This window comes from Notolepis coatsorum, assembly GCF_963971535.1.
Source record: "Notolepis coatsorum genome assembly, chromosome: 6".
NCBI lineage: Eukaryota > Metazoa > Chordata > Actinopteri > Aulopiformes > Paralepididae > Notolepis > Notolepis coatsorum.
In genome coordinates, this window is record NC_140170.1 from 173171817 (window position 1) to 173195612 (window position 23796).

Here is a 23796-nt window from a genome sequence, read left to right on the forward strand (position 1 = left end):
ATACGATATGCAAATATACAGTACTGTTACCCAGAGATCCTAACAGTAAATATATACATATGATGAGGAGGAGACTGTACATTAGGAGGGGGTGGGTGGTAAAAAAGATATACAAACGGTGGGGAGGAGACTGTCCATTGTTGTTGTACCATAATTGTGAAACATGTTTAGTCCCTTGTTTGTATGATAACAAGCCGTTTAGTTCATGGTTCAAAGTAATGGGAAAAGGGTGCTATCTCGCCATCAATCAGAAGCTAGCCACAAGACTTGCATTCACGCTCTCCAGCACACAGCCTCCCTGCCTGGCACAACAACCACAACAGTAGGGTCTATAGTCACAGTCAGGACAGTAGGCTCTACAAGTAGGCTCCCTTAAAACGCTAACGCTATTTAAAAAAAATAAAAAAATACAGTGGAGGTTAAAATAAGAATATGACTTGGCCAGAAAAAAAGTTCAGTCAGGAGAATTTTTTTTGCTTTAATCCCTGGATATACCCTACTCCAATGAGTTCCACGGATCCGCACGGACGTTAGACGTTGCACTTGCTACCCAGTCTGTTAGCTAGGAGCAGATGCTCTGGCTAGTAGTAACGTTTATTTTGTGATTTTCGATGCAAAATAAATATTCAACATTCTCTTTTGAGACTCCGCCTCAGACTCTTATCCTTTGGCACTTGGAACTTGCTGTACTTTGCTTGCAGATCTGCAGCCATTATTGCTGGATTATGAATAGCACCAACTTTAGCCAAGGTACCGTTATCAAGCTAAGCTAGCTGACCTAGCTAGTCTTCCCTGCAAGGTTTTCACGTTGACATTTGATAACATTAGTCAGCTAACACTAGTCAGTAGCTACTTGACTTAAAGGGGAACTATCTTATAAATGGCATTTTTCAGTGTTTAGCATTGTTTCCTAGCTATGTGGACTTATATTAATATGATCTATGTCTCTAATTCTCATATTGGCGCATTCTTCCAATTCTCCTCTCACAATATTCACCCTCACTGAACTGAGTCATCTGAAAATGTGCTGATTTGTGATGTCAGAGAGACTCAGCTGCATAATAATGTGGCCCCATGTTGTTGGAGCCCAGCCTCAAAACGGCTTAAGATCTTGAGGTAGAAAAATGCTGTTTTTGAGTACTTGATTAGAAATACAAAACAATCAATTAAAAAAAAAAAATTACAGAGGTGTTCCATAAACTCACATAAATTGTGTAAAAGTGCCCAAATAGTGAAAAGAAATAGTAAAATAGTTCCCCTTTAAATACGATTCACCATGGGTGCATTATTGTTGATAGATGGCCTGTGTCAGGTCCTGGAGAAAGGACAGGTGATCATCTGATTTGATGTAACGTTAAAGCGGATGTTGTTCCAACTAGCTAGCTTTTCAGCTAATGCTTTCTTACTAATATGAGGGCTGATGTTCCACTCTACTGGTTAAAGTTGCTTACTTGTGAGTAGTACGTTCATTGATAAAGAAAAATAATGTCCACAGCCGCTCCAGTGTAAAACAAAGATATCCAAATGGTTTATTTCTCTTCCACAGCGAAGTCTTTCTTTACAGAAGTGATCCTAAAGCTATTTTCCTAAATATTCACGTCACCACTACAAGGTAAGAATAACACCAGCAAGCAAAACGCATCCGAGCTCCCTGTCACACCGCTCTTGTCGGGGACAATGGAATTTAAGAACATATCTGCTGTTAAAATGACAAACAGCATCACACTTTAAAACACGTTAATTTTATAATCCTCACTCTCCGCAGGAGATAAATGACGTCATGGGATCGGAGGCTAGACTTTCGGCATACTTGCCGATACCAGCATTTTAGGCAGTATCGGAGGCATTTCCGATACTGGTATCTGTATCGGAACAACTCTAGACTAAACAACACATAGACTGAAGCCTGCATTTCTCAAACAAGATGCCTTGGTTTAGCTGTGGAAAGGTGAGTGTCCACAACGGCTAGCTAGCTGTTCTACTTGAATACTGAATGTTAATATTGAATCAGACAATAAAAGTGGTCAACATAGACTAATGAAAGAGGATATCCCTACTGAGTACAATGGCACAACCCGCAAGTCTCTACGACAAACGGTTCAAAAGATACACAAAGGGGGTGAGGCCTAATGGGGTGTGCCCTAAGGATCGGGGGAGTGCTCAACATAGACCAATGAAAGAGGATATCCCTACTGAGTACAATGACGCAACCCGCAAGTCTCTACGACAAACGGTTCAAAAGATACATAAAGGGGGTGTGGCCTAAGGATCGGGGGAGTGGTCAACATAGACCAATGAACGAGGATATCCCTCTACGACAAACGGTTCAAAAGATACAAAAAGGGGGCATCAAGGGTTAATCGCCTGAGAGGTCATTGCTAGGTCATTGAGTTCCCTCTGAGTCATGCACACCTGCTACCCTTAATTGATTCGAATTCTAACTGATGGACCCAATGTATTTCAATGAGGGCTGAGGCGTCCTTCACTCTCACGATTAAAGCAAAACGATAAGAGATTAAGCTTCGTGACCGTAACACATTCCCTGCCACGCAATTTGAGCATCTTATACCACTCTGCTAGAGCCATATGGAATCCGCGATCACGGAATCGCGGACGGAATCGCGGAATTGAGCAATAAAAATGGAATCAACTAAAAAAAAAATTAATTAAAAAGTTTTTTTTTTTACTTTTTTTTTTTTATGTTGTGGGACTTGTACAGCACTTTGTTCAACTTTGTCAGTGCTGTAAAGTTTAAACCTTTTTAAATCTTAGACAAACAAAACACTTTGCTTTCATGAAATATTGTAAGCAGTCATTTGAGGCTTCATAAAAGCAGCACAATGAACACAAATCTGTCAGTGCCGAGTCCGACCTCATCTTAAATAACAAACGGCATTGCTTGTTGTAGTTAACAAAGAGAGGCAGAGTTGATTTTGCAAAAATATATATACCTTTTTATTTTTATTTTTTTTAATAATCGAATTTTATTTTCATATTCGAATGAAATAAATGAATGAAGCTTCGAAGTATTTAAGACAGCCCTATTAAATGGACTGTTATATCTTATTAAATTGTGGACATTTATTCATTCCCACTTATTAGACACTATTTCTGATGGTAAAATGAGCGTACAAAGCAAAATACAGAATTCTGAAATATTAAAACGGAAAAAACGGAATTTGGAAAAAAATAAAATGGAATTTGGAAACAAATAAAACGGATTTCATATGGCTCTACACTCTGCCAGCACTGTAAGCCTATGGAGATGTTCACCTTCTTTGCAGGTCTATACATTTTTTAATTTTATTGTTAACACTTTGGTTGCCTAAGGTTAAATTAATGATATACCATAGATTGCCAGCGCTATTTGTCTATGGAGAAAGTCCCCTTCTTTGCAGGGCTATAACTTTTTAAATTCTATTGCTACATTGCCATTATTAGGGCCCATTCAAAGTCCTATATGTATTGTTCATTGTGTAGCAACGTTAAACTTTTTCATTCACATATTCATAGTAAAGTATGGTCTAATGTATAAGTATGTTTTCATCTCTTTCTGCAGCTTTCTCCAGAACGTGATATATAGCCCCAAATGCATTATATTGATGATGAAATACAGTTTGATGGCAATCAGCGCGATATAAAAAATTCCAACTAGACGTACTTCTAGAAGTTACTACACGTCATCTGATGTTGACCGGATGGGCGAGGGGGCGTTTATAATTCCGTGGGCAGCGTTATACCAATCATCTAATGTGGGTCAAATGTTGATAATATCAGTTATTATCGAAGACGGTAACGTTACACGCTGAAACTCACCCCAGTCTCCGCGCGCCGTTGGGCGATCATCGTCGAGTAGAAATTTTATCATTATGGGATATATTATTACCCGGTCCATCTCCAGCTTGTATAATGGTATATACGTCCAAATCATGTTGTTTATCGAGTTATTGGCAATCGATCGCTATGTAGTGTGACGAGCTAGAGTGCCGGAACCTATCCCGAGTGGCCGGAAGCAATACGGACATCTAGCACAACCTCTACTGCGCTTCCTGTTAAGCGGTTGCGCGATCGGCCACCAGATGGCGCTCCTGAACCGCCAGAGAGCTCAGTGGGTCCTGCTGGTGTATCTCAGGCCAGCGGAGGGACATTATGAATCCGATCGCAGATTTTTGAAATATTGATATAAAGACGACGTACAGCGTCCCCCGGCAACTTTAGCATGGCCAGCAAAGACGTCTAAAGACGGCTCCCGGCAGTCAAAGTGTTAAATTGACATTACTATGGCCCATTCAACATCGATTATCGTTCAGGATGTAGGAACGTTATACTGCAGTAATTCCTAGAATGTGAGTTATAGGCCTAAACGCATATATAGATTATCGATTGCCGTTTATTCCCGATACACGCTATATTACAAAATTCAACTGTATATGATCCTATACGTTATGCGTCATCATGCGCCGAGGAAAGGGGGGGGGGTCGTTTATAATTCCGTGATCGTCAGTAAATGCTTTATGTAGTATGGGTGATATATTGATCAGATCGGTTTGCAGTGAAATGAATAAACAATTGGGCTGAAAATAATGTTAGCGTCCTCTTACCGTTCGTCAATAAGACTGGCGGTGAAAGATCCCAGGTATAGGACGTCGATCGACTAGGTCCATTTCCGGTTTGTATGTCGCAATAAACGCCGAAATCATATAGATTATTAAGATTATAAAGCGATCCATTATGTACATAGTCTGTCGGGAGCCTTGCGACAATATCTGACGGTCGGATTAATTTAATCGACGCACACCTCCCACTTCCTGTTGTTCAAGTAACTCGCCCGACCATCCACCAGGCGGCGGTATTGAGCCGTCGTTGTATTGAGCCGTAGGGTCCAGCTGCAATGCCGGAGGTGTATATATGAATTATGAATGCCATGGTGAAAAAATGAAATATTGATCTCAATATCGCTGTACAGCGTGGTCTGGCGGTCAAAGCATGGCGGGCAATAACGTGTTACAGCGTTTCCGGCGGTGGATGTGTTAATAAACTCTTACTTGAAAATGTTTCACTGTACTCCTAAATTTCCTTGCATGCTCCTACATTTCTTTATGTGCTCCTACATTTGTTCATTTAGGAGCACATGTGCTCCTTGGGACAAAGTTAGCGTAGAGCCCTGGGCTGCATGGATGGAGTACACAGGCTACATCAGATGAACGGTGCAGGCAGAGACGGGCTTTAACAGACCAGGGCTGCTCATCAATTTACAAGTCAAAATCAGAAGTCATGCTTACCCAGTGTTATGTATGTTTGAGTGAGAGTAGCAGCAGTGATGTTTAGTCAGGAAATGTACGCAGAGAGTAACCGCAACATGTCTCGAGCGGCAACAGTGCAGTAATACAAGCCTCGCCGTCACCTAACTTCCCTCGGGGCGGTAACCGCAGGAAAACAAACAAACTCAGAAATGTACCTCTCCCTAGGCTATAAGCTTTTGGTCTTTCAGAAAATGTTGCTCTGTCTATTATTGAATTTGATGATTCATTTTGCGCTCCATTGTTTCCTTACACTGCCTGCTGAGATTCTGGCGATGGTGCTCACTCTGTTCCTGAACACCCAGGCAGGAGTACAGTGTGGGGCTTTTCTAACATGTTCCTCTACCAGCTGTTAATGTGGTCCTTCCGACTGCTTCACGTTTCAATGCTGACATCCTGTTTCCCTTCTCTCTTTAGACCCAGTGGCATCATGGCAGATGACTTTGACATCGAGGCGATGCTGGACGCTCCGTACAGGAAGGTGGGTCTCCGCCTGGAGCAGGGCTCCTCTTACTCAGAGACGTCGCTCGGAGCCGTCTATCTAGAAAGAGTTCTGGCCCCCGGAATCCATCCCAATAGTCTCAACGACCATAAGTCCTAATGTCCGGTATTCCCTTGTAGAATATTTCTAGATCTCTGGCGTGCCCCCTCCTGGTATTGGGGCGTGTTCTCTCTGTGTTCGTAGCCTCCGGCCAAAACTATCCTCAGTCACAATATTTCTACTAGGCATCATAGAGGTGGCTTTGTTTCTTTTGCGTGTTGATCCCAGGGAATGGTGATTTTGAAATCGAATGACTAGGTCACTATGTTAATATTAAGCTTATTTTAAACTGTGCCTTGCAAAAGTATCGGCACCCCAGGTCAATATGAACAAAATCTGTTTTGATTTTACACTCAAAATATGGGAACTCTAACCTTTTTACTTCAGTCAAAATTGTTCAAATACATTTTTATTTCATTAGTTATTTTGGAACTCGAGTGAGTGAGCGAGGGGGGTGGCGGGGGGCAGGCATTTGCAGTTATGGCTCGTATTGCGAAGCGTCAGCGCTTGGCGTTCCAGGTTGTAGAAACCAACCCGCAGTGATGGTTTAAAAGCCCCTCCCTGCCACAGCTTCTTCTAGATACAAGGCTCTGACTACGACACACTGTAATGAATGAACTACCTGAGCTGTTGTTGTTTTTGTTGTTGTTGTGTGTTATCAATGTATGTAGCAACTATGGTATCTCTTGGCCCAGTCCCTACCTAACTATCCAGCTACATGTAGCTTAATGTTGCCTGTTTAATGTGTTCTGATGATGCTGCCATTCCTTTCCAGACTATCATGAATAAATGCCCATCTATCTCTCTTTGTAGACTTGCCTAACGATTTCTCACCTCTACTCCCCTGAATGCCAGTGTGAACTGTCAGAAACATGAAGGTAGTAAAAAAGCCCCCATGATGTATTGCTGTACTGTGGTCCCCATGGTAACATGACTGTGGTCCCCTTGGTAACCGTAAACTAAAGAGGCTCCTTGGATTGGCCCAAGCTCCCCCCTCCCCCCTGAAGAGGAATGCAGAGGATTCTGGGATATTATGCTAATGAAATACACTGTTTTCAAGTGTTGCCACGTATTGAGCCATGAGTGCATGGTGTGGCTGAACTCCTAGCAGTCTGTTGTTAATGCTAAAGAAAGCCATGACGACACCATGACACTGCATGCTGTCCTGCTGCTCCAGGTGGTCTGACCACACCAGTACACTGTAATTATACAAGACACACACCTAGTAACTTCCGGCACTTGTATATTCTATACATGTATTTATTTAAAGACTATAACCACAGAAGTGATAGATTTAAGTATTTTGCATGCTCTTTTTAGCTGAGTCTCTTTAACATCGCCTGTACTCCACAGTGTAACAAACCCTCTTATACCGGGGTGCTCCACAAGTATCTCTTGGGACGGCACAGTTGGAATAAAGTTGGTGCCTTTGGCCATTTCCAAATGGCTGTCAAATCCTAGAGATGTAATCTATGCTTTCTATGTGAGAGTAATTGTCAGGGATACGGTTTAGGTTTGGAGGGGGAAGATGTGAGGGGGGGGTTCTAGCTAACGCCTGGGTGGTGTGGGGTTTAGTTTGAGTGCTTAGGATGAGGGTTTGGTATGACTGTTGGGTAAAGTTGTAATGCTTAGTGTTCTTTTTATTTGTTTCTTTTAATTTTTTAATTTTCTACCTTCAGAGTAGCCACATTTTTAGTTATTTTTTCCAGCCATGGTCAGGGTGAGGAGGTAGGTTGTGGCCTGGTGTTTGGGCCGAGTACAGTCACTAAGCCGTCTGACTCCCTGTCTGCTTCAGGGCCGTTCAGAGGAGTCCCACCAACAAAACCAACTACAACCACAACATGGCTGAAGATCTGTGAATGAGTTGGAGCGTGGAGTGTGCCCGCCCACTGCCGGAGCTCCACCTAGCCTGGCCGCTGGGCTCCAAGCTGGGGCAGCAGCCCTAACTCTAGCTGGGGGACTGACACAGGGCCTGTGGGACTTTGTTACTTGACACGACAGACTTAAGACACGGAACAGATGGTTTTACGACAAGAGTCCCCCGTCCCCCTCTTTCTCTGTCACTCTTTAGTCACCTGACCCCCCATAGACAAAAGGCCTGTATGAATCTAACTGATAAACTCTCTATATTCTCTCTCCCCCTCCCCCACTTCCCTGACACCGTGAATGTCTCTTCCTCTTCATGCTGTTCTCTGTCGACCCTGCTTAGGATGATGGCAAGTCCCATAGCCCCAACGGACAGGAGGAGCGCAGCAAAAAGTAAGTGGTCTTTCTCTGTTCATCTTTAACCTTCCTCAATCATTATCAGAAATGGGGGGGAAAAACTAATATACTAACCTACACTAGGGCTGGGCGATATGACCAAAAACGTTATTGCGATAAAATTATAAAATTATTTTCATATAATTCGATATCGATAATTATCGTCGATATAATGTCTGTCAAGTTTAATTAACTTCTTATGCTGCTGCGAATGTCTCAAGTCGAGTTGATGTCGTCATCAGTCCGCGCACGTTAGCAGTTAGCCAACAAGCGGAGTAAAGAAACTTGAAACTTGATCTCATGACAATAAATATGACACTAAAATACTCTCTTCCGCCACAATATATTGAAACGAACTGTATACCCCACACTACTATAAACGTGGCCTCAGAATTCACGCCACACACATACTCGGCACGTAAATATATAAAACATCGCTGTGCAAGCTAATTAGCCTAGCAAGCCTTGTTGTTGAGTGATTCCTACCTCTGGGTCTCCTTCCGAGTCTACTTCGCTCTCGGCCATCTCCTTCACTGATTGGTTGTTAGCTGTTGTGCGTAAGCACGTCATCACGTAACGTTGGTTGTTGTTAGTGAGTGTGCTGAGCCGAGGCTAAACGGAGCCAAGCTTGGAAAATCGATATCGAAACTTTGCGACCACGTTTCATGTTTATTTTGAGGAAATAATTTATCGCGATAGTTATCGTTATCGTTTTATCGCCCAGCCCTAACCTACACTGTAGCATGCAACACTTTGATGAACATTGTTACTCAGCTGATAGTTGTACCATTCCTGCTGTCTTGCTGTACAAAACTTGTAAGCCGCTTTGGATAAAGCGTTAGCTAAATGACAATGTAAACCTGCTACGTAGTACCGTAATTTTCGGGCTATAAGGTGCACCTGAATATATATATGGATCGGGTATCTGTAAAAGAAAATATCTATTTTTTTATTATTTTTTTTATTATATAATAAATAAAATAAGAAAAATAACCATTCAGTACATTTATATCTGTGTTAATTTGTTACATTTAGTTTCACTAAGTTAGGAAAGTAATGTTTTAAGTCAAGCCTGATGTTGCCTTGCACAAAAGAATGATCCCAGTCTCGTCCACACAGTGACAGTGAGGCATACAGTTTATTAATTGAATGAATGAAGTTTATTTTCTGTCTTGTTTACAACAAATCAAAAACACACTTGTGATCCTTTACAATTCTAAACACTTTCCGTGCCGGAGCTCGGTGACCCGGAACCTCCTTGAATGCCGCCATCCACTTCAATGTTAGCGTTAAAAACGCCTAATCTATGTTTTAAATTATGGCTATGTGTCTAATCTGCCCGTTGCTTATCAATGACTCGTTTGCAGTCAACATTGTCGAAACGGATTGTTTTTTTAACAGTTCATTTTCGTTTTATAGCATTTTGAAAAGCCCTCGTTTTCAAGGAAAATATAAAGATTCCGTGATAAAAGACATTTACTGGAATATTCTAGAATACACAAAAACGTTGTAATTTTTCGGCCTATTTATGAATCGTTTTCAAATAAACGCTAGATTATCGATAGTATGTGTACGTATGCACGCTATAGAGGCGATTTGAAAAATCGATTATCTTATTTCCTCATCAGCGATCACAGCCAAACAGCCACATCACACATAGGGCAAACGCTGAATGTGAAAACGGGTTTGATTATCCTAAGACTGGTCAAATAGATTCCTTACCTGAGATCAGATGTTATCCAAAAAGATTATTCCAATTCCTGATCGCCATTCCAAATATCGATCACGGTTATTGATTGATTATTGGCTGCTGTAAATATATATTCCAGGCTGATTTCTGTCCCGCGATCAGATCCCTCTTGAGCAGACTCCAGTTGGCTCCACCTCTACAGATCTACAGATCCCAGGTCAGTCTAAGCGACTGACCTGCAGTTACACAGGGATAGACGATAGGGGGGGGCGCTTTTTTCCAATCTGAGCTCCTGTAGGGGCTGGTGTACCAACGGGAGACTCGGTTGATGAAATATGAATTCAGATCGCTAATAAAAAAATAAAACGATATTTGTCGTTGTGGGCACTCAAAAGGGGGGGGGGGGGGGGGGGGGCTGATAAAACGAGATATGTTGTCCGTGGCACTGCAAAGGGTTAAAAGCAAAATGTATTTTAATAAAATAAACTGATTATTTTCTTTTTTTGTAAAAAATTTAAATGATAATAATAATAATGGACAATGGGTATCGGTATTGGCCGAGATCCAAACCCAGCTATCGGTATCGGGACTGAAAGTCGGATCGGTGCATCCCTAGTCCACATGCACTTTGCTGAACGGTTGATGCAAATGCATTTAAAAATTGGATACACAGAGAATGCATATTAAATATTCCAGGTTGCCTTGGTAGGCAACTGCAATTGAGACGTTTTTTTCTCTATTTGGGTCTGCCATAGCTTCACACACAAATCAGTCAAAACGTCTCATTTACTGATTTGACTGACCCTCTCTGTCCCCCCCCCCTCCCCTCTCCATCCTGATTGGCTGCCGGCTGTTTTCCCAACAGGAAAAAGCGCAGCCGTAGTCGGAGCAGAGACCGGAAGACGAGCAGGAGTCATGACCGGAAGAAGGGTCACGAGCACAAGAGGAGCCGCAGCCGCGAGCGCAAGAGGAGCCGCAGCAAGGAGCGCCGCCGGAGCCGAGAGCGAGGAGGCCGCTACCGAGACCACCACAAGGCCGCCCCCTTGTACGTACCATAAACACTACTGTAAACTACAGAGACCGCCCCTTTGTACGTACCATAAACACTACTGTAAACTACAGAGACCGCCCCTTGTACGTACCATAAACACTACTGTAAACTACAGAGACCGCTCCCTTGTACGTACCATAAACACTACTGTAAACTACAGAGACTGCCCCTTGTACGTACCATAAACACTACTGTAAACTACAGAGACCGCCCCCTTGTACGTACCATAAACACTACTGTAAACTAGAGACTGCCCCCTTGTACGTACCATAAACACTACTGTAAACTACAGAGACTGCCCCTTTGTACGTACCATAAACACTACTGTAAACTACAGAGACCGCCCCCTTGTACGTACCATAAACACTACTGTAAACTACAGAGACCGCTCCCTTGTACGTACCATAAACACTACTGTAAACTACAGAGACTGCCCCTTGTACGTACCATAAACACTACTGTAAACTACAGAGACTGCCCCCTTGTACGTACCATAAACACTACTGTAGAGTAGATATGTACTGTAAACTACCAAGACCGCTGCCTTGTATCCGCCGTAAACACTACTGTGGATATGTAAGGGATAATGTATAGCTACGAGGTCATTGTCGCAAAATAATTGGCCGGCGCGGAGTTTAAAATACCGAGCCGCCTCTGCGAGGTGTTTTAAACGTCAGTGAAAGTCAATTATTTTGCGACGACGACCGAGTATAGCTATACATTATCCCGCTTATTACATGGCTAACTTACTAACAATATACCTAATTCATTTGACAAATCGCAGTTCTGTGGCTCTGTCAGCCCAAATAAAGTGATTATTATTATCGCGGGCAGCCCGGCAGGTGTGTCTGATTGGCTGCACTGAAACAGTGTGTGTCAGTGGGGCTTGATTACTCCAGCTGCGAAAAACAATAATCACCGGTGGTTATCGAAAAATAATTCACCGCTGTCGGGGGCTATTGACCAATCACAAGCAAGCATTTCGGCGAATGTGAAAACGCCATGTAATAAGTATTGTTAACTACCAAGACCACCATTTTGTACGTACCTATATGTATAGTATTGTACGCCTTGTACAGATATGTACTTTAAACTAGGGTGTTCTACTTCACCAGTTTACATCATGTGTGCTTTCTTTACATCGTGTGTGCTTCCTCTTCAGCCGTAAGAGATCCAGGAGCAAAAGTCCCTTCAAGAAAGACAAGACGAGTCCCATAAGGTGAGTCGGAGTCTTCCGGGGAGCATTTACTAAAGCATTTCATTGAGCATTGATTGTTTTAAATGTCAACACACTGTCCAATTTTCAATTCTGTATTGATGTTTACACCCATGTGTGTGTGTGTGTGTGTAGGTGTTCCAGGCAGCCCATCGACAACCTGACCCCAGAGGAGCGTGATGCCAGGACTGTGTTCTGTATGCAGCTGGCTGCCAGGATACGCCCACGAGACCTGGAGGAGTTCTTCTCTGCCGTGGGGAAGGTACCTACTTGGATTAGTTTACATACATTAGACCATTGTTTTTCCAGTTGGAACATCTGGGCCCTATTCCCCGTACCTGGTTCAACTAAGTCGATCAAAAGTCCCATTATCCAGATTCAATTAACCCGATGTTTGAATCCAGGCTTTCCCTGTTCCTCGAACGCTGATTCAGTCTCATTAATTCGAACCAGACTTGATGCTCAGGATAATTGCGCGCGGCAGCCTCACCTGAAAAGACGGCAGGTGTCGATCGCAGAAATCCTGATTTCTAACGGCATTGATTGATTGATTTAAAACTTTATTAACAGATTGCAGAATGCACAATACAGTACGGCTCAATAGCCTCGCCAACAAGTTAAATGCATAATCTATAGGCTAATTTTAAGTCCCTCATTACCACAATCAATCAGATTATATTTCTTTAAATGTGCCTGCTGGCAGTAGGCTTAATGGAATCTTGCTAGCGAAAATAATTTATTCAACTCTTTCAGAATAAGTAGACAAAAACAAGCCCAAATAGTATCTAATTGATACGAATTAATAGATACTTATGAGGATATCTGTACTCTATGTGCTTAGGTATCATGTACTATATAAATACATGGTTCCCAAAGTTTTCAAGGCGCGACCCCCGAAATAACGTGTCAGAGAGGCTTGGAGGGAGGCTATACAGTTTCACTATTAACACTTTGATCGCCAGGCTTAAATTCATAATTTACCATCCTCCACCAGCCCTATTTAATATGGAGAAGATCCCCTTCTTTGCAGGGCTATAACATTTTAAATTGTATTGCTAAATTGACATTACTATGGCCCATTCAACGTCCTATATCTATTGTTCAGGGTGTAGCAACGTTATACTTTTTCATTCACATATTCATACTAAAATACGGTCTAAAGTATAATAAGTGTTTTTATCGTTTTCTGCAGCTTTCTCCAGAACGTGATTTATAGCCCCGAATACATTATATTGATGATGAAATACAGTTTGATAGGAATCTGCGTGAGATAAAAAATTTCAAATGGACGTGCTTCTAGAAGTTACTACTGATCATTTGATGTTGACCGGATGGGGGGGGGGGGGGTCGTTTATAATTCCGTGGCCAATGTTATATGATTCATCTAGTGTGGGTGATATGATCATTAGAGCAGTTAGTATCGAACACGTTAAAAAATAATGTTGAATGTTACCGTAGCTTCCTCATAGCGTTGGGCGATGAGCGTGGAACAGACATTTTCCTATTATGGGATGTAGAAATATGCGATCCATTTCCAGGTTGTATAATAGTATATACGTCCAAATCATGTTGTTTATCGAGTTATTTGCAACCGATCGATGTCCAGTGTACAGGGAACAAACTTAACTTTTTGACTTACCAGCCATTTGGCTGGTAGATCTTAAAAACTACCAGCCGGGCAGATTTTTTACTAGCCAAAAATCCAATTAGTATTATTTATATTGTAACGTTTGGCCACTTTAAATCATTGAACAGAGAGAGAGAGAGAGAGAGGTAGATAGATAGATAGATGGATAGAGAGAGAGAGAAGGCAAGCCTGAAAACCTACCTGTTCAAAAAGGCCTTTGACTGTTAGCTTTTTATTTAAATTTTATTGCGCTTTTGTTTTTAAATAGTCTGTTTATACTATGTTTTTAATTAACTATGTTCTATTTTTATCTTATTTTTATTCTGTATTTTATTTTATTTGTTTTACTAATAACTATTTTATTTCTATTTTTTTAACTGTTTTAACCATGTAGTGTAGCACTTTGGGATCCCAGTGAACAAAAAGTGCATTACAAATCCAATCTATTATTATTATGTGTGGCTGCCGCCCTGGCGGACATCTGTGCTCTACTGAGTGCACCTTTTTAGTCTAGAGAGAGAGCGCTGATTCCCCGTAGCTGAGCAGGGTTGCATTTTGTCAACACAAGTTGGAACCCTGGAGGAAGCGATATAAGGAAACGAATTGCTCCGCTAATCGCTCATATTGACCCCGCCCCCAAGTCGCTCACCTTGAATCGAGCGCTCCCCGCGCCACATCGCTCGGCAGATTTTTTTGTATTTAATTTTTTGGAGCATGGTGTAAATTAGCTCAAACTACAACAGTCTACACCCCCTGGGCCCCTTAACAATTGTTTGTATTGAGCCGCATTGTAATTGTACCCATTCTGCAATGTTAAATAAGGTTGTTTATCCATTCACTAGCTCTATTAAGCGATGATAGCTAGCCTAGCCACAATGCTATGGTCGCTGCCATTAATGTTAGCATGTAAGCTAACGACAACAACAATGGCGTCAAAACTTGTCTTTGGCAGAATAAGCATGGCGGGGAAAGACGTGTCCCAGCGTTTTTGGCGATTAAACTGTTAACCTGTTCCACCCGTAGGGACCGAATCCGGTCCCAAAATGGCATCTGGTCATAAATCAATATTAGTATTGCAAAAAAAATTCGATTTTAAAATCAAACGTATTCAAGTATTAACACTTTGAGTGCCGTTCACGTAGATCTACGGTTCTGTCATCCGATCGTTGAGTGCCGGAAACGTAGATCTACGTTTCTGTCACGGTATTTCTTTTATTATCTATATCCATTCATAATTCAGCGGGACACCTTGTGCATACTTGTGCGTCTAGTTTAAGTCCAGTTATCCTGAAAATTATCCGGCTAACTCAGTTAGCCAGGTATGAGGAACAGGGCCCTGCTCCACAACATCTGATACTGTCCCGTATCAAAGTCTTCTATTTTCCTAAGTGAGATCCAGTGAGATGCATTGATCTCAGCTGTCAAACCATTTAACTAGACTGTGTCAATAAACTCACTGAGCTGATCTGATCACATACTGGTCATTCTGTTATTTGTTTAGTCTGTTAACCTCTTGAGCCCTAGCCCTAATTTCTCAAAATCCACCTAAAAATACATGCATAAGTAAATGAAAGATTGCTCCAATTCTACAAGGACCATTTCGCTGCTGTCGGGACAAAACCTCATAACTCCAAAAACCCAACTTTTCAGCAGATGAAAAAAAACTAACACAGATTTGAGGGTGAATAGAGTTAGGAGGTTTAGACAGATGATCGGTTGAATGCTTTCCCATTGTTTAAACTTTGTAAAACCCACACACACATATGGAGGATGATCTACGGAGTTGATTTATATAATAAAAAAAAAAAAAAAAAATGGAGTTATGAGGTTTTGTCCCGACAGCAGCGATTTGCAGGTTCTTGGTATCTAGGGACATCTATGGATCTCAGGGAATTATTCCCAGTGTCAGAAATATTGTGTCTGACTCTGTTACTAGGCTTGAGTAAATTGTAATGAACCAAAGGAGAATATCAATACAAAAATGTATGAATGAAATCTACTGTAAGTACAGTTACTTGTTTATAATGTATATTTCTCTGCCATTTTTCATCAGATTGCAACGCTGAGAAACTAACTGCGTTCTAATTTATGCCAATAACGTTCAGGTTTGTGGGAGATAATCCAGAAAAGGTGTCATTTTTCGAAATTTCAAAGCCCATCGAAAGCCCTGGGTCTCCTCTCCTCATATGACTACAAACAAAATGGCGGCGCGCATTTCCTAGCGTCTATATTCGCCTGTTTCCGACTAGATTTCCAAAACTCATATTTCACTAATAACACTTTAACCTATTGGTAAACAAACATATTGCTTTGACTGCTGTTTTGACATGGTTAGGGTCTTTACTCTTGGCTACATTTGAGGGGGGGGGGGGGAAGCAACATTAATTCATATAGTATGTAGAGATGGATTTATGTCGTTGGGCCGCTCGGGCTTAAGAGGTTAATAAGGTGTTCAACCTATCTTCTAGCAAGACATTAGAATTTAAATAAATGTTATTGGTAATAAAATGACTCTTGTTTTTGCCATCAGGTGCGGGATGTGCGTATGATTTCGGACAGGAACTCTCGCCGGTCAAAAGGCATCGCCTACATTGAGTTTGTGGAGTCGAACTCTGTTCCTCTGGCCATCGGCCTGTCTGGACAGAGACTGCTGGGAGTTCCCATCATAGTCCAGGCTTCACAGGTATTCTGTCCGTCTACTGTCTATTTTAGTATCTGGGAAATTCTCAGATACCAATATTCTATTTTAGCCTGATATCGGACCAATATCCCATACTAGTATCGGTACAGCCCTGGTCTAGAAAGGGTCTGTTGATTTACATATTTATATGTAATTCTTTATGTATAACAACAAATAAAAATCCTCTTCTGGTATACTAGAGCTCCGATCATCCAGTTTTTGTTCATAACCTGTTTTTACGTCTGATGTCCAGGCGGAGAAGAATCGGGCGGCAGCGATGGCCAACAACCTCCAGAAAGGCAACGCAGGACCCATGAGGCTGTATGTGGGCTCCCTGCACTTCAACATCACAGAGGAGATGCTCAGGGGCATCTTCGAACCCTTCGGCAGGGTGAGCAAACCACACACTCCCTCCTACCTCCCGCCTCCACTCACACTCCTGCTGTCTAATGGGAGAAGCATACAGGCTTGCCATCCTATATACCATGCCGGTCAGTGGAGAATAGAATAGAATGGAAGTACTTTATTGATCCCGAAATCAGCACTACAGATTGCTCACAATAAACATTTAGGTAGTCAAAATCACATAAGAATAAAAATAGTCTGGCATATACAGCCAAAAATATACAGTGAATGTACAGTAATAAATTATAAAAGAAAATGTGTATGTGAGAGTAAAAAGCCATGGGTCAAAAGTCCAGGAAGATTACCAGACTTTGTACTGTCTGTGCTCAGTGAGGCACAGTGATGCGTTGTATAGTCTGATGGCTGTCTGAATGAAGGACTTCCTGTGCCGTTCAGTGTTGCATCTAGGGAGTCTTAGTCTAACGCTGAACGTGCTCCTATCAGCCAAGTCCGTGTGTAGCTGATGGGAGGGGTTGTCCATGATGGCGTGGAGCTTGGCAAAGCTCCTCCTCCAATAGACGGCCAGATACTCCCTTACGATACTTGACATACTCTTCAGCATCACCGAGGAGATGCTCAGAGGGACGGAGATGATCCACAGATAGATGTAGAGCCGGTGACTAACATAAACAACCTGTATTGAATGGTTCCATTTGAATGATCCGATATTCATTATTCCGTCCTCGCCCCTTTAACACAAGCTAACCAACTAATACTTACAATCATCTTGGGAAGCTAGTTCCACAACTATGTATTTTGTTAAAGTTTGTCATTGTACAGCGCAAGTACAGTACAACGAAAAGAAGTTGACCATCTAACCAGCAGTATAAGTATAAATTAGGTATTGGATATTATGTACAGATATAAATACAGCATATATAGAGTGGGTATGTAAACAGGAATATATGCTGATACGTTCATATGGATAAATAAATAAATATATATATGGTTGTTATATTGGTAGACTATAGGTTGAGGAAGGTAGTTTGATTACAGTGTTAGGCAGTAGATGGGTATATATTGAGTGTTGAGGCAACAGGTCACATTCTGATTGAAAACAAAGTGTCCCTCTGGAATAATCGAGTCTTGTCTTCATGCATAATCATGCTCAACATGCACACACTGTGCTTCCTATCTGATCATGCTGCTCTGTGTGTTCAGATTGAGAGCATCCAGCTGATGATGGACACTGAGACGGGCAGGTCTAAAGGCTACGGCTTCATCACGGTGAGTGTCTGCAGTAGACCCCTTATCTGATGTGTCGCCTGATCCCACCAATCACAGCAGCCTCTGTAGAGTAAGAGCCTTGGCTGACGGCCAGAGATGTTCATGCAAAATGTGCCATGTTTCAGTTCACTGACGCGGAGTGTGCGAAGAAGGCCCTGGACCAGCTGAACGGGTTCGAACTGGCTGGGCGACCCATGAAGGTCGGTCATGTGACTGAGAGGACGGACGCATCCAATGCGTCCTCCTTCCTGGACAGTGACGAGCTGGAGAGAACCGGCATCGACCTGGGAACCACCGGCAGACTGCAGCTAATGGCCAGACTAGCTGAAGGTTAGTACCGTACTTTTCGCACTATAAGCCGCACCCGACTATAAGCCGCAGCAGCTAAATTGAATGATGTGTACATATATAAGCCGCACTGGACTATAAGCCGCAGGTGTTTTAATGTTTAATTACCATATGTAAGGGTTCGTGCACAGAGGGGATTGTCACAATACTGTCAGACAAATAACAAGAATTAACTCATTTACAAGTTGTATTAAGTTTAGCAAATAAGGGAACAGATAAATAACATTTCAATGCAGTAAAAAAAGCAATATTTTCGAGTTTGGTCCACATATAAGCCGCACTGTTATATAAGCCGCAGGGTCGAAAAATGGGGAAAAAAGCCGCGGCTTATAGTCCGAAAAGTACGGTAGTGAGACTGGTTCTATAAAGCTAGAGATGACTGGTTGACCTGGGAACCACTGAGACTGCAGCTAATTGTTAGACTAGCTGAAGGTTAGTAGTGAGACTGGTTATATACACTATTGACACATGTGCAGACAGTTGACAGTTGCTGAGTAATGATTTGACAACTTGTCCATAATAAATATAACCCTGACAGTGAAGGATGTGGGTAAAAAAAGAAAATAATAATGTATTTATAGACTATGTGCATTTACATTAATCATTGTTACATGAAAATATGTTGCACTAGATTTAGCAGAATCTAATTTCCATCTGTAGTCAATGGCTCAGCTTCAACTCCCTTATGAAATGCATAGGAGCTAGTGTTGTCAAAAATATCGAAGTATCGATACATACCGATACTGAATATTTAAAACGGTTTCGATACTCATTTCCCGAAATACCGATACTTTCTGCAGTATCGATACCAGCTGGCTTTCTCCCGCAAGTTGTTGACAGACAAACGCTGCTGTCCTCCACTGTTGCAGAGCACACTGGCCCCTCCTCCTCCTCAGAGACCAACAGACACAAGCTGCTGCAGCCTCCTCCCCCTCACAGACGTGTCAGACCTGTCTTCAGTTTGTAAACAAAGCTATTAGCTAACGTTAGCTAGTCCGTTAGCTCCGTCCGTTAGCTTATGCTAGCTAGCTGGCCACCTTTATAATTACTTCATGGAAACGGAGTAACACCGAGCCCACCCACACTACACCAGTACACGCATGAACTCGACACAACGCTACCCCGTTTCCAACGTTAGGTAGAGCCCATCCATACTACACTAGTACTAGGGCTGGGCGATATGACGATATTATATAAATATCGGGTACAGTTCATTAACAATACACTTTTTCAACGTATCGTGGATATCGTGATGTTTTGCCCAATAGGATTGTGTCGTGTCAATCTGGTCCACACGTTACTCGTTCATATCTCAGCCCGTGTTGAGATATGCCCATTCCGCGGTCTGTTAATAAAGTTTTCAGACAGATGTATGGAAAGGCTTTTATTATAACATTCGTTGAGGTAAAATCATTATGGCTCATTTAGTCATCCTGTGGTGCACTGGTCTCCTACTAGTCGGTCGCGGGGAGCTAATGTAAGTAGCTTTGTTGATGTCAGCACACCGGCCATTCAGGAAGTAAAAAACTAATAGAGCTTGCCGATTGGTGCTAAGAACAGCAGGGCGGGTGCAAGCGGTGTGACGTAATTGGCAGACTCGACTGTCAATCAAAATTATTCTGTTGTCCGTCAGAATGAATGAATGAGAACTTTATTAACATATTGCAGAATAGGTACAATACAGTACAGGAGGATGAAGACCAGAAAAAGACTTTCGGCTTTTTTACATAAGGGTCCTCCATTTTCAATTCATCAAAACATTTAGAGACATACAAATATACAGTAGTTTCATAAAAATGCTAAAATGCTATTGATTGATTGATTGATTTAAAACTTTATTAACATATTGCAGAATGGGTACAGTACAACTCAATACATACAATTGTTAAGAGGATGCAGACCAGAGAAAGACTTTTGTCTTGTTTACATCAGGGTCCCCCATTTTCAATTCATCATATTTCATATCTAAATCATATAATATCTCATTGCTAAATATATGCAATATATTATAATCTAATAATCCAATAATCTAAATCAAATATATAATATAAAAATGCTAAATGCATGGGTATTTTATTTTGTCTTTAATGTTAGCTTGCAAACTCAAATACTGTCTTGGTAAGCCTCATAATGAATCGTTTGGGGTAAAAAAGAAAAACATTGTGATGTGTATCGTGTATCGCCGAAAGGTCAGAAAATATCGTGATATCATATTTAGGCCATATCGCCCAGCCCTAACTAGTACACGCATGAACTCGACACAACGCTACCCCGTTTCCAACGTTAGGTAGAGCCCATACATACTACACCAGTACACGCATGAACTCGACACAACGCTACCCCGTTTCCAACGTTAGGTAGAGCCCATCCATACTACACTAGTACAAAACTAGAAAGGTGCGCTCAGTAGGTGACAGTCACACATTTCTTCTCTCTCACTTTTTAAAACAAAGGGTTTTAAAAGTGTATTTATCTTCTCGTAATTATTATTATTATTATTATTTTTTATCGAAATGGTATCGAAGTATAGATACTTTTCAAGGTATCGTATCGAAGTCGAAATTCCAGTATCGTGACAACACTAATAGGAGCACACACACGGAGCACGGAGCAGCATCGCAACCGCTAACGTTAACACACTATTGACACAAACGGATGAATGAACGAGGTCCTACTGCTAATTAACTAATCACGACTTATGTACTTACTGATTCGATACTTTCTATCTGTCCTGAAGACTTGGTACAGGCTAGCTCCCTTCTTTAGCAACAGCCAGGAAATCGCAGCAGCTTTATAAAGTCCTTGATTCTCAACGTCGTCTTTGCAAAAATCCAAAAACTAACTTGGCCCATTGCTTCTGGAGCACGATATCATTCGGAAACGAGTGCAAGGACGTATTCGCTGCTTGCCCGTTTGCTCATAATTTCAACGTTATGCTAACTCCTCGAATCACAGTTCATTGTGGGCGGTGGCTACAACAACAGTAGTGGCTGAGGTATGCAGATCAGCACCGCTTCACGTCACAGAGCGAGTCAATTCAGAATGGCTTGTTTCAGTGGGGGGCGTTCTTGTCTCAGCTGAACTGCAGAAACTGAACTTGGTACAGATTTCACATTTTGTCAGTGTTGGTACAACCCCACATTGCTTGAAAACAATGCAAAACACTAGAAAAGGCCATTTCTACAATAGGGGACCTTTAATAATAATAAATTTCGGCAAATGAACTATCTTTCCATGGTCAAACTGTAAGATCTTGTGATAAATGGAAATTAAAATTATCTTTGTCTAAACAATTGGATTCAAATCCTTGTTGAATTGGATCATTACCCCCTAGGTCCTGTTGTGCATGTTGTGTTTCTAGGTGAAGCATACGTTGATTACACTACTTCTGATCATATCTGACAATTTAACAATAATGACAACACATCACTGCTTGTTAACAAGGTAGTACATGTGATGAGGATTAATCTGAGAACAAATGAACAGCTACACATCAGTCAGATCCAAATCCACATTGGAATACAGGTACAGAGCAAACACTGTCTACAACTACTAATCAATACAGGAGCAGAGTAGAAACAGTACAGGAAAAAAATAATAAGTAAAAACACAGTATAAAATAAAATCAGTTGACAAACACGGAACAAGTCATTGAAACAGGTTGGATTCACCCGTATTACCTGGTCCTCCAACCCAGTTCTCTCCCAGCTTAGGTTTTCCAGACGGGTTGTTAGAAGCTCTTGCTCCTCCTCTGCGAGTCCTTTACAGCTGACATCACCAGGGGTCAAGTCACCCCCTTGACAAGTTTAGCACAGACGCCCACAACAGCTGTTTACCACATTAAATGGAAAATGCCTTTGGAGTTGCCTTAACATGAAGATGTGTAGCTGAAACGGAGTCGTATAGATCACATAACGATACATGTCCTGTAGGATAGAACATGATGGTATAGATCACATAACAATACATGTCCTGTAGGATAGAACATGATGGTATAGATCACATAATGATACATGTCCTGTAGGATAGAACATGATGGTATAGATCACATAATGATACATGTCCTGTAGGATAGAACATGATGGTATAGATCACATAACGATACATGTCCTGTAGGATAGAACATGATGGTATAGATCACATAACGATACATCTCCCGTAGGATAGAACATGATGGTATAGATCACATAACGATACATGTCCCATAGGATGGAACATGATGGTATAGATCACATAACGATACAGATCAATCGATTACTCACGCCCACCCCTAACTTAAACTATAAGGTTATTTGGCTCTGTGTGTCTGAATGAAAGTTTAACATTTGTTCTGTGAACCGCCACAGTATTAAACATCCATGTCTTCTGTGTGTGTGAGGCATTGCCCTCGCAGAGGAGGACAAGGTGATACTTGGATGATTCACAATACAAAGGAGAATGTATTTCCCATAGTGTAAGTAGTTCAAGTTTATTTGGATCCCCATTTTATGGGTCCATGACACATAAAATACAGTTACAGACGTCGTACATTATACACTTGCTTCATTCACATGGCATACAAACAAATCATAAACAAGACATGCCCCTAATCAATTCATAATACAATACAGTATAATATACAATTTAGCTTTTTCATACATTAGTCATAGAGTATTCATACATTATCTATCTATTTTTTTTATTTGTTATTTTTTTTAATCCTCTCTTTCTCAGATTTTTTTCTGTTTTCTCCTCGTCCAAATTTAGTCGTTGTGCCAATTCCCCCCCTCTCCTACCTGGTTGTTGTGCGCGTGTTCTCCTACCTACTGGTTGGTACAAGGGAACCCTGAAGTCACCCGCACGCTTCCTCCGACTCATTGGTGAAGTGTAGCGCGTGGGAGGTCGAACCCTGGGTCGTCCCCTCTGTCGCCCTAAATCCAGTACTATTGACTACGTGTCTCTTCAGGTCCTACATAGATTGTAAACCATCTCTTACTTACACGTGGAAACGGATTCTATAATTACATGGCCGCTCTGGTCACATCTAGTGTCACGATACCAACATTTTGACTGCACAAAATGGTTAGGATAGGTTAGACGTACATAGTACCTACTTACTGGTCACAGGAGTCTTCAATAACGTTTGGATGGTAATCCACTTTGTGAACCCATTTGTTTAAACAACATCTTTGTTGGCAGACTCCTGCTAACTAACGTGCATAACGCGACCTGTGTAACGTTAAGTAACTTGTGTTCCGCTGGGACAGACCGTTCATCACTGCATACAACTTTGTTTTATTCCAAAACGTCCATGATTCAGAAACAAGACATTCGGGGACGTCTGTGACTATTTCCCCTTTGCCTTAGTTTAGTGTAAGTTCAGCTGACTGTTGACACGGCCACTACCCAAAGCGTGCAATCTCTCTCACAAACACGCACTGCTCCGGTCACTCATCCACTAATAGAAAAT

The 23796-nt window shown here is 41.6% G+C and overlaps 1 protein-coding gene across 4 annotated transcripts in view; it reads left to right on the forward strand.

Moving 5' to 3' along the window:
* rbm39a (RNA binding motif protein 39a) overlaps positions 1–23796 on the forward strand; it is a 39424-nt gene that overhangs the window by 7948 nt on the left and 7680 nt on the right. For 2 of the 4 annotated variants that reach the window (XM_084316958.1, XM_084316961.1), the window contains exons 2-10: positions 5718–5781; positions 8051–8100; positions 10659–10838; positions 12007–12063; positions 12196–12322; positions 16218–16370; positions 16621–16758; positions 17934–17999; positions 18125–18329. In XM_084316958.1, the coding sequence (XP_084173084.1) occupies positions 5731–5781; positions 8051–8100; positions 10659–10838; positions 12007–12063; positions 12196–12322; positions 16218–16370; positions 16621–16758; positions 17934–17999; positions 18125–18329 (1027 nt within the window). In that variant the 5' untranslated portion in view covers positions 5718–5730. Of the gene's footprint in view, positions 1–1805; positions 1949–5717; positions 5782–6654; positions 6720–8050; positions 8101–10658; positions 10839–12006; positions 12064–12195; positions 12323–16217; positions 16371–16620; positions 16759–17933; positions 18000–18124; positions 18330–23796 lie in introns of those variants that run through there. The other 2 variants (XM_084316959.1, XM_084316960.1) reach the window with 2 other exon arrangements.